Source organism: Chrysemys picta, chromosome 21 (genome assembly GCF_011386835.1).
Source record: "Chrysemys picta bellii isolate R12L10 chromosome 21, ASM1138683v2, whole genome shotgun sequence".
NCBI lineage: Eukaryota > Metazoa > Chordata > Testudines > Emydidae > Chrysemys > Chrysemys picta.
The window spans coordinates 22138315-22154418 of NC_088811.1; the positions used below are offsets into that span (position 1 = coordinate 22138315).

Genomic DNA, 16104 nt, shown 5'->3' on the forward strand with positions numbered 1-16104 from the left:
TGGCCTGGTGGCCCAGCCATCTTTGCAGGGCTCAATGCTCCCCGTGACAGAGCTGCCTGCGAGTGGCCGGTGTGCTGAGTTTGCTGATCAGTTTTGCTGTCTGGGTTTCACCTGTGGGAGCTCCGGCTCCTGCCCACCTGGCCCAGGGGGCGCACCCAAGTTCCCAGCAACGCTGTGTCGCACAGGGCACAGACGGACTCGCCTGGCCCTGCTAACCTGGCCTGGATGGGTGGGGTAGAGAAGTGTGTCCAACTGCTCCCCAGGGACCTAAGGGGTATGTCAGCTCTCAGGGGAGCCTTAAATCCATAGAGGACAAGGGTGACTCTGGATCTGGCCCCCAGGCCTTGGCCTGCACTAAGCAGGTTGATGAGAGCTGCACTGTCTCCAGCATGCCCCCTGGCATGGGGACAGACCTAGCCAAGGAGGAGAGAGGGGACGTGACTGCAGATTAGCGGTGAGGTGCATAGTGTCTACCCCTGACTCTTGGGCACATCCGCAGCTCCCCATATTAGCCAGCAGGGAGCACTAATAAGCAGGACTCCCATTGTCTCCTCCTCCCCACGTCTGTCTCTCTCCCAGCCTGGCTGGCAAGCACCTGCCTGAGTCAGCCTCTTGCATGGCACTGGCACCCCACCGGTCTGGTGCCTGCATGCGGCACTCACCACAGTCCATGCTGAAGCACAGCATTGGAGCTGGGGCAGAGCCTGGCAGTGGGCCACACTGGCACCCATCTCACCCTGCTGCAGCAAAAGCTCCTCCAGGCAAATGCCCCTTCCTGAGGACTCAGCCATGGCACCTGCCTCCAGGCAGGCCCTTCACGCACAGGAGGGGTGCTGAGCTGGCCTGCCCCAGCAGAAGGATTGCAGCCCCTTGGGCAGTGGGGTCACTCCTACACAGGGGCATCGGGGCACTGGGAAGTTATGGCTGCAGGGTTGAAAGGGACTGACGGAGTTGGGTGCCCAATGCCCAGGGGATCTCCACACCTTTGAAAACACCAGCTTAGGTGACTTGTTCAAGGTCACACAGGAAGGCAGAGTTGGGAATAGAACTCAGGAGTCCTGGCTGCCCCAGACCCTACTCCCTTCCAGCTGCCAGTGCCGTTTTGAGCACTAGACACGAGCCCTTCCAGAGCCGAGAGTGGAACCCAGGAGTCCTGGTGCCGGTCCTTGCTCTCAGCGCTAGCCGCGTCGGCTTTTGGGTTCCTTTGTTTGGTGGGACAGGAGAGTGAAACATGTCCCAGGCTGTCCTGTGCATCCCCTCAAGGAAGTACAGGTGAACTGAAGTGTGCAGTGCTCCTTTCTGCTAGTTACAGCCCCAGGCCAGGAGCCGGATGTGCTGTCCGCCCCCAGCTCCTCTCTGCCCCGGTCCCAGCGCTGAGCTAGCCGCTGCCAGCCCACCCCAGCCCAGCTGGGGGGTGTCAAGGAAATGCAGGTGCCCTAGGGCGGGGCTGGGAGGAGGAGCTGCTCAGATGGGGCCGGCATTGGGCCAGGAGCTTGGTACAAACTGGCAAACAGCACCGGGAAGCCTGCAACGGGGAGTGGGCCGCTTTACTGTGCCCCCACAACTGGGCAATTGCCCCTCCAGTCTGCTCATGCTCTCTGTGCTGGGGGGGTGGGTGGGCAGCGTGTGGGGCCAACAGTACGGGGGTTGTTGGCCTCGGCTGTCCCCCACCCACTAGGAGTTCACTGTTCCCGAGGCGAGAAGTCACTGTGTGGAGTTCCCTGCCACCTGGGCTCATAGGCCACGTCCAGCGAGTGGGTCGTCCTACAGCCATTCACGTAGGCTGGCGGTTGGTTATCAATTCTCATGCCATAGGACAGCAGCTGGTTGCTGCAGGGGTCAGGCAGGAACCCCCAGTCCCACCATGCTACGTAAATTAGTGGGAAGGGGGCTTTTGCCTCCTTCTGGAGCATCAAGAGTTCTCCGTTGCTGGGGTCTGGCTCGTGGTCCAGGCCCACCCAGCACAGCCCATTCTCAAGGTGACAGGCCCAGCACATGCTGCCACACACTGCCGTTTATCCGGGGGAGCCGGTGTTGGGGGATGGGGTTTGTCTCAGGCTCTGCTTCCCACAACCCCTTCCTTGGTCCCTGGAGCGTGTCCCGATGTCTCTCCCCTCCAGCCTGCTGCAGCTCTGTGCTTGGGCCCAGGGATGGCCAGCGGCTGTGGGCTGGTGACCCTGAGCACAGTGCGGAAGCAGCGCAGGCAGCGAGTGATAGCGAATGAATTCCCTTCCAGCGCGTGATCCGCAGCCGCAGCCAGTCCATGGATGCCATGGGCCTCAGCAGCAAGAAGCAGAACACGGTGTCCACCAGCCACAGCGGCAGCTTCGGCCACAACAACCCAGACATGGCCAAAACAGCGGGCATAGTGAGTGTGACCGTCCCCGCATCCCTGCTGGGCCTGCTTCTGCTCTGAGCCCCGCCCCCTGCTCTGAGCCCCACCTGCCTGACCCCATCCTGCCCTGAGCCCCGCCTCCTGCTCTGAGCCCCGCCTGTCTGACCCCATTCTGCCCTGAGCCCCGCCCCCTGCTCTGAGCCCTGTCTGACCCCATCCTGCCCTGAGCCCCGCCCCCTACTCTGAGCCCTATCTGACCCCATCCTGCCCTGAGCCCCGCCCCCTGCTCTGAGCCCCACCTCTCTGACCTCATCCTGTCCTGAGCCCCGCCTCCTGCCCTGAGCCCCGCCTATCTGACCCCATCCTGCCCTGAGCCCCGCCCCCTGCTCTGAGCCCTGTCTGACCCCATCCTGCCCTGAGCCCCGCCTCCTGCTCTGAGCCCAGCCCCCTGCTCTGAGCCCTGTCTGACCCCATCCTGCCCTGAGCCCCGCCCCCTGCTCTGAGCCCTGTCTGACCCCATCCTGCCCTGAGCCCCGCCTCCTGCTCTGAGCCCAGCCCCCTGCTCTGAGCCCTGTCTGACCCCATCCTGCCCTGAGCCCCGCCCCCTGCTCTGAGCCCTGTCTGATCCCATCCTGCCCTGAGCCCCGTCCCCTGCTCTGAGCCCCACCTCTCTGACCTCATCCTGTCCTGAGCCCAGCCCCCTGCCCTGAGCCCCGTCCCCTGCTCTGAGCCCTATCTGTCTGACCCCATCCTGCCCTGAGCCCCATCCCCTGCTCTGAGCCCCACAGCTTTAACTCCCCCATTGTGTGACCAAGCCCGCCCAGGAGGCTGTGTGGTCCAGTGGTTAGCATAGGGGAGCTTGGAGTCGGGATTCCCAGGTTCCTTGCCCAGCTCTGTCACTGACTGGCTCTGTGACGTGGGGTGAGTCATAGCCTCGCTCTGTGCCTCAGTTTCCCCACCTGTTCCAGGGAGAGAGTGGGGGCTGTGAGGCATAGTAATCGATGCCTGTGGAATGCATGGAGATCCTGGAGGGAAGGGGCTAGGGAAGGGCCAAGCACCGGTGTCAGTCCCCGCTGGGAGTGGGAAGAGGAAGCACTAGCTTCAGGGTGGGGTGAGTTCACCCAGTCCTCAGAACCAGCCCACTGCCAAGCTCTTAGGTGCTGGCACCATCGTGTGGCCATGCCACTGCACTGCACTGCACTTCAGCTCAGTTTACAGCTCCCTGCCCCTGTACGCGGCTCCCCCCTTGTCCAGTGGTGGCCCTGGCTCTGCTCGGTGAGGGCGACAGCCAGGCAAGGTCTGAGGGATGCATAGGATGTGCCAGCTACTGTGCATGTTGGGTAAAGGAGGGCTTGTTTGCATTAAATGGCCATGTGCCCCCAAAGGAGGATTGAGGCCCCAAAGTTGGGCAGGGAAGGAGATTGGGCTGCACTCGGTGGTGTTACCGCCCTGGAATGCTGGGCTCCATGGCTGTGCTGAGCGTGGCAAAGGCCAGTCCCCCACCATGGGCTCCTGCTCCTACGGAAAGCCCTGGCCACGCTGCCGGTCCTGGCAGTGACAGCAGGAGCTGAGCCCCCGGAGCCCAGGGATGGTTGGCTAGGCTTCAGGGGAGGAGAAGTGCCAGCAGTCTGGGGTTCTATCCCTAGCTTGGACACTGACTCGCGGTGTAGCCTTAGGCAAACCATGGCCTCCTCTGTGCCTCAGTTTCCCCAATTGTGAGAGATTGACCTGCCTGGGGTGGGGTGCAAGGAGGAGTTTGCTTTTGTCTGCAAAAGTTGCCCTGAGCTAGCCCCCTTCTCTTCTGTGTCATGCAGTCCTGCCCCCTTTCCCAGCTGCTCCCCACCCACCTTCATCTCTCCCCACTGTGCAAGCCCCACAACACCCCCTCAGGCCTTCCCATGAGATCTGCCAACTCCAAATCAACCATCCAGCGCCAGTAGCTGCTCAGTGGGGATCTCCACCACAGATACAGTATCTCCCCACATAGCCCACCATGACACCCAAATGCGCATCCAGCGACGGGCAACTACAAGGTGCTGTTAACGAGCCCTTTGTTACGATGGTCAAGCCATTTTTTTTGCATGACTCTCTTCTCTTTTTCTCCCCCCCCCCCCTCTTCTCCCCCTCCCCCTGCTCTGCTTCTCTCCTCTGTCCGCTTGCCAGTCATTGCTTGTCCCTGGAAAAGCGCCAAGTAGGTGCGGACGTCGAGGCAGCGCCATAGGGATAGGAACCATAGAAGAGGTTGATGTCTCTCTCTCTCTCTCTCTCTCCCCTCTCCCTGCACCCCTTTCCCCTCTGGAGCCAGCGCTGTTCTTGCGATGGGGGAGCTGGGCCGCAGTGGGGACATTGGCTGGCTGGGCCTGGCTGCCATCCCAGCATGCAGGGCAGCCCGGCTGGGCCTCTGGTGCTGCAGGGTGGTGCTTCTCTGCAGCTAAGTTCGAGGGGTCGGGTAGGGAGAGAGGCGTGTCAGCCTCCCTGGTACCTGCTGCTTTCACCCCTGCCTAGGTATTGGCACCCAGAGCCCCTTGGTCCTGCTGCCTTCCACCCCTTGCGGTGTCCAGCCCTTGCAGCTGCCTCCCCGCCTCATAGCCCAGGGCCTTTCCTCTCCTCAGGCCCAGCAAAGTGGAGCGATTCCCCCTCCAGCCCTCTGCCCCAGGCATGGCCTCACTGCAGAGTGAACTCGCGTTCTCACCAGCCTTGCCCCTCCCACTCCCTCCGCACACGCCGGGCCGTGGCCGTAGCTCCGGCGGGTACAGACTACAGCTCGAGTGTGCATCTCTCGTCAGTTGCTACAGTGACCACTCTGCAGTGAGGATGCAGCTAGCTGCCAGTGGTGCCAGTCTGCAGGGCCGGTGCAACCACTAGGCGAACTAGGCGGCCGCCTAGGGCGCCAAGTGGTTGGGGGCGCCAAAAAGCGTGCTCAGGGCAGGCGGTGGAATGGAGGTGAGCTGGGACAGGGGGGCGCGGAGAGGGCTGCCTGCAGCAAGTAACGGGGGGGGGCGTGCAGGGGAACCGCTCCCCGCCCCAGCTCACCTCTGCTCCGCCTTCTCCCCTGAGCGCGCCGCCCCCTGCTCTAATTCTCCTCCCCTCCCAGGCTTGCCGCGCCAAACAGCTGATTGGCGCCGCAAGCCTGAGAGGCGGGAGAAGTGGAGCAGCGACGGCGTGCTCAGGGGAGAAGGCGGAGCGGAGGTGAGCTGGGGCGAGGAGCTACCGCGGGGGGGCACTGCAGGGCGGAGGGGGGGAACTGCCACACGGGGGGCGCCTCAGGGCTGGGAGCTGCCGCGGGGGGGGGGCTCTCCGGGCGGAGGGGGGGGCGGGGAGCTGCCGCAGGGGGGACTCCCTGGCTCTTCCCCATGGCCTCCGCCCCAACCCCGCCCCTGCTCCGCCCCAGCCCCGCCCTCACTCCCCTGAAGACTGCAGCCAGGCCTGACCCTGCACTCACCATATGGTAAGTGGAGCGACCCGGCCCTGGCCTGGTCTGCTACCCTGGCTCCCAGCCGCGCCGCCGGCGAGTGCTGGGGGCAGGGGCGGTTCCTCCCTCCCTCCCTCCTCCCCCCAAGCCTGGGAGCCAGGGGAGCAGAGCAGGCTGGGGCCCCAGGCCTCTGTGGGGGACAGGGGGCTGGCTACTTCCTGCGGGAAGTGGAGTGACCCGGCCCCAGCCTGCTCCACTCCCCTGGCACGTCTGGGAGTCAGGGGAGTGGAGCAGGCTGGGGCCGGGTCGCTCCACTTCCCACATGAAGTGGCCAGCCCCCCTCCCCCTCTTCCCCCATGGAGGCCTGGGACCAGCCCCCCACCCCACCCCCCGTGGAGCCTGGGGCGGGGCCCCACACAGCCCCTCCGCAGAGGCCTGGGCCCCCTCTTTCCCCCGTGGAGGCCTGGGGCCCCACACAGCCCCCCTGCAGGTGTTCACAGAGCAGCGCAGCCCAGCCCCCTGCAGCGCGACAAGCCCTGGGCTGGGCCAGCGTGGCCCTGGCAGGGGAGAGTTATGCCGCGGTGTGGCTGAGCTCACCGGAGCTGAGCTGACTCCATACAAGTCTCTGGGCATAGATTGCTCGGGCTAAGCCCAGTGCAGACCGTCCCCTGCCCACTGAGAAGCCAGCAGGAGGCTAGTGCCTGCAGCCCAGCCCTGCCTGTTCCCATGTGGCCCCATGCCTTCCCTTCACCTTGGCCAGGGGCTGGCAAATGTTAATTCATTGACACGACTGGGTCCCCAGCTGGGCTAGCCCCTCTGCTTGTTGCACTCTGATCTGCATAACCGGGGTCAATCCAGACTGGCCCCTGGCCTGACCCCACTGCTCCCCGCCCCGTCCCCAGCCAGTGTCGCTGGTTCCAAGGAGAGATCCAGCTATGGACACAGCCGCTGTGCATGGCCCTGCCTGAGCTGGCAGGCAGTGCAAGCCAGTGGTTAGTGCAAGGGGCATGGGAGTACAGACTCCTGTGTTCCTCTCCTGTCTGTCACATCCCCTTACTGTGCCTCAGTTTCCCCACCTCTACAAGGGGGTGACGGTACCTTCCTCAAAGGGCTTCAGTCCAGTCCGTGCAGTACTTGGAGATCCTCAGGTGAAAGGTGCCAGAGGTGGGTGCAGGGCTTTGCAAAGGGCCGTGACTGCTTCAAGCTGTGCTGGAGTGCCCCACAGGCATGGGTCACCTCTCCCCATGTCAGGATGCCCGGCTGAGAGGCCACGCTCCAGCCCCTCTGGCATGGTGCAGGCACCCCAGCAGTGCCCCTCCAATGCTGAGCATTCTCTGGTTGGACAGATGCTCACTCCCCCATAGCATCAGGCCCTCAGACCCCATCAGCCCTGCCCAGCCCCAATCTCTGCCCCATGGCTAGCAGCTGGCACCACGTAATGGGGCAGAGTCATCGACGAATTCCTCCTCTCCACCCAGCCCCCTGGCGCTCTGATGGGGCTCCAACTGGAGGAGGCCCTGAGCCCAATGCCCAGCATTGGTGGCACACAGGGCTCCCTAGTGGGAGATGTGTGTGAGCAGTAACCCATGGGACCCAGCTAAGCAGGGGACTCCGGTGCTCTGGTGAACGCTGTAGAGGGAGCAGCCCTCAGGATGGGGGCACCTGCCCATTGCTGGGTTGGCTCCAGCTCCAATTTGGTTTTGCCCTTGGTCCAAGTCCAACCCCCCCCCCCGCCCCAGCGTGGGCCCCTGTGGAGGGGGGAAGGTGGTAGTGCCCCGCGGGGAGTCAGGGCTTCCCAGGACTGTCTGGCTGATGGGATCAAATCTTTTCCAGTCGCTGATTGTTCCTGGGAAGAGCCCGACACGGAAGAAATCCGGCCCCTTCAGCCCCCGGAGGAGCAGCGCCATCGGCATCGAGAACATCCAGGAGGTGCAGGAGAAAAGGTGGGTGAAGCCGTGGCAGGGGAGGAGCGGGGGCACCAAGACCTGCAAGAGAGAGCACCAGCTCCATTCACCCCCCACCCCCAGGAAGAGACAGCTGGGGCCCGCCTGCCCTGCCCCAGCCCCGTTGTGCTGCACCCGTGCCAATGGGAGGCAGCCTGCTGAGTGACAGGGCACAGCAGGGGCAAGGAGCAGAGCCCCAAGCAGTGATGGGGAGGAGGAGGGAGGGGCCACCCCAGTGAGCACAGAGAACCTCCCCCGTGGCACCTCACTACGCGGCTCCATCTCTCCAAGGCTGCTCCCAGCAGATACGCCTGGCCCCTGGTCAGACTGCCAGGGGCAGGGCGGGCTGGGCATGTGCTCTCCCCATGAGGGCAGCTTCCCGCAATTCACCCTGATTTCAGCCTGGCTTAGACCCCAAGGGAGTGGGGATGCTGCCAAGCAGCAGTAGCTCCCACACTGCCAGGCCCAGCCACCCCGGGGTTTGCCCTGCACCACGGCTGGCACTGAGCTCAGGGGAGACCAGGACAGGGACACCAGTCACCAATCCAGCACTGCCGTGCTATGAGCTGGAAAATCTTGGTGCCCCCGGGAGGCAGCTGGAGCTGAGAGCTGCCCAGCAGTGAGCATGGCTCCCCCTGCCCTGGTCCAAGCATGTCGCTGGTGCCTCTCACAGGGAGAACCCAGCAGGCCCCCAGAAGACGCCTGACAGCGGCCACGTGTCCCAGGAGCCCAAGTCGGAGAACTCATCCAACCAGAGCTCTCCAGAGATGCCCACCACGAAGAACAAGTCAGTTCCTCCTTGGCCCAGGGCTGGGATTCCCAGGGAGCCACATGGGCTGTCAGCAGGGAGCAAGATACACGTGGGCAAAATCTACCAGAGCATTTCCCACGCGGAGGCGCTGGGCCGGGGGGCAGAGGGTCCTTTTCACTTGATCTGCACTCATTTGCTGTACTCTGAAAATGCCCATCAGAGGGTGGTCCAGCTCCAGCCCCGCCGCAGGGCTCTGGGCACCCATGGGTGGGACCAGGGAAAGAGACTTGTCCAGGGGCAGCCAGTGAGGGGTCCCTGTCTCTCCAAGGGTGGGGGAGGGAGAGGATGGGACATGTTGGAGGGTGCTGTGTCTCTCTGCTCTGTGTCTCAGGGGGAGAGTTTAGGGGGGTGCTGGGTCTCACTGCCCTGTGTCTCGGGGTGGGGGCATAGGGAGTGCTGGGTCTCACAGCCCAGTGTCTCAGGTGGGTGTAGGGGGTGTCTTGGAGGTGGGTTAGGGGGGTGCTGGGTCTCACTGCCTGTGTCTCAGGGTGGTACGGGGGGGTGGGTGCTGGGTCTCACTGCCCTGTGTCTCAGGGTGGTACGGGGAGGGGTGCTGTGTCTCACTGCCCTGTGTCTCAGGTGGGTGTAGGGGGTGTCTTGGAGGTGGGTTAGGGGGGTGCTGGGTCTCAGTACCCTGTATCTCGGAGGGTCACGGAGCGGGTGCTGTGTCTCACAGCCCAGTGTCTCGGGGGGGAGAGTTTAGGGGAGTGCTGGGTCTGACTGACCTCTCTCTTGGAGGGGCACGAGGGGGTGTGGGGTCTGACTGCCCTGTGTCTTGGTGGGGAGTTTTGGGGGGTGCTGAATCTCACTGCCGTGTGTCTTGGGGGGCGCAGGGGGTGCTGGGTCTCAGTGTCTTGGATGGGGGGGCCATGGAGTGTCACGGAGTCACCAGGGCGATGCTCTGGAACTATTTCCTATGAAGCCAGTAAGGACTCTGGGGGAGCCTCCTCTCTCTGTCTCCAGGGCAAGAAGCTTACACAGCTTCGACCTTCCCGGGTCTGACCTCGGAGCATTCAGCATCCTCTGCCCCACAGTGTACTTCCCACAGCAAGTCCGCCCAGGCTGGGCTCCTGGGGAAGCCAGAGGGCCCTGCACCCCAACTCCACAGTCAGCAGTGACTCTCAGCCAGCCGGTAAAACAGGTTCATTAGTCAACAGGAACACAGGGTAGGGCAGATCTTGTTAGCACAGAAATCAGTGACTTTCAGCCAAGTCCATCTTGCGCGGAGGGGAGCCCAGAGCCAGGGCTCTGGTCCTCCCCCTGAGTCCCAAGCCAGCCCACGGTTCTAACTGCCTGGCCCCTACCCTGCCCGCTCCTCCTCCTCAGGCCTTTGTCTCTCTTCCCGGGCCAAGAGTCACCTGGTGGCGTCCCCCTCCTGGGTCTCAGGTTACAAAGGGGTGGCCAGAGCATACATGCAGGGAGCTGGAGCAACCCCTGCAAAAGTTACACAGGCTTAATCCCACCACCTAGACATTGGTGCAATACACAGGGAAACTGAGGCACACACAGCATTCATGCAAAACTGTAAGACTCACATACAACATAACAAGGGAAAATTTTGTCACATCTCTCCCCGCTTCAAGACCAAACTGAGCGAGGTCACTTTAGCCAGTGACCTGGGGAAGTTCAGGTCTCCCTCTCCGGAAGATAGTATCAACTATAACATTTGCACTCTCCTTAACGTGGACCACCTCCCTCTCATAATCCTGGTAGGACAGACTTCACCTCAGGAGCTTGGCATTGGCCCCTCTCATCTGGTGCAGCCACGGCAGGGCGAGTGGTCCGAGTAAACAGTGACGCGCCGCCCAAATAGATCCAGCTGCAGCCTTTTAGGAGCCCACTCCATGGCCAGGCACTGCTTCTCCATGGCTGCACAGCCCTGCTCCTGGGACAGCAGCTTCCTGCTTAGGAACATGATGTGGTGTTTCCCCCCCCTTTGCATTGTGTGGGGAATCGGTGAACACCATAAAGGTCTTGTCAAAGTCTGGGTTTCCCAGCACCGGGCCCTTGACATTGGGTAAAAGAACTACTAGAGCCTCCCCTGGGATAGTGCTTGGGGTGTGCTATAGACCGCCGGGATCTAGCCTGGATATGGACAGAGAACTCTTTAATGTTTTTAGGGAAGGAAATACTAATAGGAACTGTGTAATCATGGGAGACTTTAACTTCCCAGATATAGATTGGGGAACAAATGCTAGTAACAATAATAGGGTTCAGATGTTCCTAGACGTGCTAGCTGATGAATTCCTTCATCAAGTAGTTGCTGAACCGATGAGGGGGGATGCCATTTTAGATTTGGTTTTGGTGAGTAGTGAGGACCTCGTTGAGGAAATGGTTATAGAGGACAACCTTGGCTCGAGTGATCATGAGCTAATTCAGTTTAAACTAAATGGAAGGATTAACAGAATTAAATCGGAGACTAAGGTTTACGGTTTCAAAAGGGCTAACTTTAATAAATTAAGGGGACTAGTTAGGGAAGTGGATTGGACTAACATATTTAGGGATCTAAAGGCGGAAGGCGCCTGGGATTATTTCAAGTTGAAGTTGCAGGAGCTGTCGGAGGCCTGTATCCCGAGAAAGGGAAAACGGTTCGCAGCCAGGAGCTTTAGACCGAGCTGGAAGAGCAAGCATCTCAGAGGGATCATTAAGAAAAAACAAAAAGCGTACAGGAAGTGGAGAGACTTATCCAGGGGCAGCCAGTGAGGGGTCCCTGTCTCTCCAAGGTTGGGGGAGGGAGAGGATGGGACATGTTGGAGGGTGCTGTGTCTCTCTGCTCTGTGTCTCGGGGGAGAGTTTAGGGGGGTGCTGTGTCTCACTGCCCTGTGTCTCAGGGTGGTACGGGGGGGGGGTGCTGTGTCTCACTGCCCTGTGTCTCGGGGTGGGGGCATAGGGGGTGCTGGGTCTCACAGCCCAGTGTCTCAGGTGGGTGTAGGGGGTGTCTTGGAGGTGGGTTAGGGGGGTGCTGGGTCTCACTGCCTGTGTCTCAGGGTGGTACGGGGGGGGGGTGCTGGGTCTCACTGCCCTGTGTCTCAGGGGGAGAGTTAGGGGGGTGCTGGGTCTCACTGCCCTGTGTCTCTTGGGGGGAGGGATAGCTCAGTGGTTTGAGCATTGGCCTGATAAACCCAGGGTTGTGAGTTCAATCCTTGAGGGGGCCACTTGGGGATCTGGGGCAAAATCAGTACTTGGTCCTGCTAGTGAAGGCAGGGGGCTGGACTTGATGACCTTTCAAGGTCCCTTCCAGTTCTAGGAGATGGGATATCGCCATAAAAAAAAAGGGGGGGGGTGCTGGGTCTCACTGCCTGTGTCTCAGGGTGGTATGGGGCGGGGTGCTGGGTCTCACTGCCCTGTGTCTCAGGGTGGTACGGGGAGGGGTGCTGTGTCTCACTGCCCTGTGTCTCAGGTGGGTGTAGGGGGTGTCTTGGAGGTGGGATAGGGGGGTGCTGGGTCTCAGTACCCTGTATCTCGGAGGGTCACGGAGTGGGTGCTGTGTCTCACAGCCCAGTGTCTCGGGGGGGGAGAGTTTAGGGGAGTGCTGGGTCTGACTGACCTCTCTCTTGGAGGGGCACGGGGGGGTGTGGGGTCTGACTGCCCTGTGTCTTGGTGGGGAGTTTTGGGGGGTGCTGAATCTCACTGCCGTGTGTCTTGGGGGGCGCAGGGGGGTGCTGGGTCTCAGTGTCTTGGATGGGGGGGCCATGGAGTGTCACGGAGTCACCAGGGCGATGCTCTGGAACTATTTCCTATGAAGCCAGTAAGGACTCTGGGGGAGCCTCCTCTCTCTGTCTCCAGGGCAAGAAGCTTACACAGCTTCGACCTTCCCGGGTCTGACCTCGGAGCATTCAGCATCCTCTGCCCCACAGTGTACTTCCCACAGCAAGTCCGCCCAGGCTGGGCTCCTGGGGAAGCCAGAGGGCCCTGCACCCCAACTCCACAGTCAGCAGTGACTCTCAGCCAGCCGGTAAAACAGGTTTATTAGTCAACAGGAACACAGGGTAGGGCAGATCTTGTTAGCACAGAAATCAGTGACTTTCAGCCAAGTCCATCTTGCGCGGAGGGGAGCCCAGAGCCAGGGCTCTGGTCCTCCCCCTGAGTCCCAAGCCAGCCCACGGTTCTAACTGCCTGGCCCCTACCCTGCCCGCTCCTCCTCCTCAGGCCTTTGTCTCGCTTCCCGGGCCAAGAGTCACCTGGTGGCGTCCCCCTCCTGGGTCTCAGGTTACGAAGGGGTGGCCAGAGCATACATGCAGGGAGCTGGAGCAACCCCTGCAAAAGTTACACAGGCTTAATCCCACCACCTAGACATTGGTGCAATACACAGGGAAACTGAGGCACACACAGCATTCATGCAAAACTGTAAGACTCACATACAACATAACAAGGGAAAATTTTGTCACATCTCTCCCCGCTTCAAGACCAAACTGAGCGAGGTCACTTTAGCCAGTGACCTGGGGAAGTTCAGGTCTCCCTCTCCGGAAGATAGCATCAACTATAACATTTGCACTCTCCTTAACGTGGACCACCTCCCTCTCATAATCCTGGTAGGACAGACTTCACCTCAGGAGCTTGGCATTGGCCCCTCTCATCTGGTGCAGCCACGGCAGGGTGAATGGTCCGAGTAAACAGTGACACGCCGCCCAAATAGATCCAGCTGCAGCCTTTTAGGAGCCCACTCCATGGCCAGGCACTGCTTCTCCATGGCTGCACAGCCCTGCTCCTGGGACAGCAGCTTCCTGCTTAGGAACATGATGTGGTGTTCCCCCCCCCCTTTGCATTGTGTGGGGAATCGGTGAACACCATAAAGGTCTTGTCAAAGTCTGGGTTTCCCAGCACCGGGCCCTTGACATTGGGTAAAAGAACTACTAGAGCCTCCCCTGGGATAGTGCTTGGGGTGTGCTATAGACCGCCGGGATCTAGCCTGGATATGGACAGAGAACTCTTTAATGTTTTTAGGGAAGGAAATACTAATAGGAACTGTGTAATCATGGGAGACTTTAACTTCCCAGATATAGATTGGGGAACAAATGCTAGTAACAATAATAGGGCTCAGATGTTCCTAGACGTGCTAGCTGATGAATTCCTTCATCAAGTAGTTGCTGAACCGATGAGGGGGGATGCCATTTTAGATTTGGTTTTGGTGAGTAGTGAGGACCTCGTTGAGGAAATGGTTATAGAGGACAACCTTGGCTCGAGTGATCATGAGCTAATTCAGTTTAAACTAAATGGAAGGATTAACAGAATTAAATCGGAGACTAAGGTTTACGGTTTCAAAAGGGCTAACTTTAATAAATTAAGGGGACTAGTTAGGGAAGTGGATTGGACTAACATATTTAGGGATCTAAAGGCGGAAGGCGCCTGGGATTATTTCAAGTTGAAGTTGCAGGAGCTGTCGGAGGCCTGTATCCCGAGAAAGGGAAAACGGTTCGCAGCCAGGAGATTTAGACCGAGCTGGAAGAGCAAGCATCTCAGAGGGATCATTAAGAAAAAACAAAAAGCGTACAGGAAGTGGAAGATGGGAGGGATCAGCAAAGAAACCTACCTTATTGAGGTCAGAGCATGCAGAGATGGAGTGAGAAAGGCCAAAAGCCGTGTAGAGTTGGACCTTGCGAGGGGAATTAAAACCAATAGTAAGAGCTTTTATAGCCATATAAATAGGAAGAAAACAAAGAAAGAAGAAGTGGGAGCACTTAAGACTGTAGATGGAGTGGAGATTAAGGATAATCTAGGCATGGCACAATATCTAAATGAATATTTTGCATCGGTATTTAATGAGGCTAATGAAAGGCTGAGGAATAGTAGAAGCGAGACGGATGGGAATAAAGGAGTGGGGATTGACATTACCGTATCCGAGGTAGAAGCCAAACTCGAACAGCTTAACGGGACTAAATCGGGCAGACCGGATGATCTTCATCCGAGAATATTAAAGGAACTGGCGCGAGAAATTGCAAGCCCGTTAGCGATAATTTTGAATGAATCTGTAAACTCGGGGGTGGTACCGTTTGACTGGAGAATAGCTAATGTGGTTCCTATTTTCAAGGAGGGGAAAAAAAGTGACCCATGTAACTACAGGCCTGTTAGTTTAACATCTGTAATATGCAAGGTCTTGGAAACAATTTTGAAGGAGAAAGTAGTTAAGGACCTTGAGGACAATGCCAATTGGGACAAATTACAACACGGTTTTACGAAAGGTAGATCGTGCCAAACCAACCTGATCTCCTTCTTTGAGAAAGTAACAGATTATTTAGATAAAGGAAATGCGGTGGATCTAATATACCTCGATTTCAGTAAAGCGTTTGATACGGTACCGCATGAGGAATTATTGGTTAAATTGGAAAAGATGGGGATCGATATGAAAATCCAGAGGTGGATAAAGAACTGGTTAAAGGGGAGACTGCAGTGGGTCGTACTGAAAGGTGAACTGTCAGGTTGGAGGGAGGTTACCAGTGGAGTTCCTCAAGGTTCGGTTTTGGGTCCGATTTTATTTAATCTATTCATTACTGACCTCGGAACCAAATGTAGGAGTGGGCTGATAAAGTTTGCGGATGACACAAAGTTGGGAGATATTGCCAATTCGGAGAAGGATCGGGATATCCTGCAGGGAGATTTGGATGACTTGTAAACTGGAGTAATAGTAATAGGATGAAATTTAATAGTGAGAAGTGTAAGGTTATGCATTTAGGGATAAATACCAAGAATTTTAGTTATAAGCTAGGGACGCATCGGTTGGAAGTAACGGAAGAGGAGAAGGACCTCGGAGTCCTGGTTGATCGCAGGATGACTATGAGTCGGCAATGTGACGTGGCCGTGAAAAAAGCCAATGTGATCTTGGGATGCATTAGGCGAGGTATTTCTAGTAGGGATAAGGAGGTGCTGGTTCCGTTATACAAGGCACTGGTGAGACCTCATTTGGAGTACTGTGTGCAGTTCTGGTCTCCCATGTTTAAAAAGGATGAAATCAAACTGGAACGGGTACAGAGAAGGGCCACTAGGATGATCCGAGGAATGGAAAATCTGTCCTGTGAAAGGAGACTCGAGGAGCTCAGTTTGTTTACCTTAACCAAAAGAAGGCTGAGGGGGGATATGATTACTCTCTTTAAATATATCAGAGGGATAAATACCAGGGAGGGAGAGGAATTATTTCAGCTCAGTACTAATGTGGACATGAGAACGAATGGATATAAACTGGCCATCGGGAAGCTTAGGCTTGAAATTAGACGAAGGTTTCTGACCGTCAGAGGGGTGAAGTTTTGGAACAGCCTTCTGAGGGAAACAGTGGGGGCGAAAGACCTCTCTGGCTTTAAGATTAAGCTTGATAAGTTTATGGAGGGGATGGTTTGATGGGATAAAGTGATTTTAGTCAATAGGTCAATAACGTGCCATTGCTGGTAATTAGCAACAATGGTCAATGATGGGATATTAAAAGTTACTAAAGAAAACTTTTTCCAGAGGGTCTGGCTAGAGAATCTTGCCTGCATGCTCGGGGTTCAGCTCTTCACCATATTTTCCTCCAGGGTAGATTGGCAGAGGCCCTGGAGGTTTTTCGCCTTCCTCTGCAGCATGGGGCAGGGGTCGCTTGCTGGAGGATTCTCAGCGATTTGAAGTCTTTAAATCA

General features: G+C 58.3%; 1 protein-coding gene across 20 annotated transcripts in view; it reads left to right on the top strand.

The window, feature by feature from the left end:
- The window catches only part of RAP1GAP (RAP1 GTPase activating protein), a 200268-nt gene that overhangs the window by 166403 nt on the left and 17761 nt on the right, over window positions 1–16104 (top strand). For 15 of the 20 annotated variants that reach the window (XM_042856255.2, XM_065575358.1, XM_005281706.3 and 12 more), the window contains 4 exons: window positions 2237–2368; window positions 4499–4576; window positions 7581–7690; window positions 8364–8477. In XM_042856255.2, the coding sequence (XP_042712189.2) occupies window positions 2237–2368; window positions 4499–4576; window positions 7581–7690; window positions 8364–8477 (434 nt within the window). The remainder of the gene's footprint in view (window positions 1–2236; window positions 2369–4498; window positions 4577–7580; window positions 7691–8363; window positions 8478–16104) is intronic. The other 5 variants (XM_065575357.1, XM_065575354.1, XM_065575350.1 and 2 more) reach the window with 1 other exon arrangement.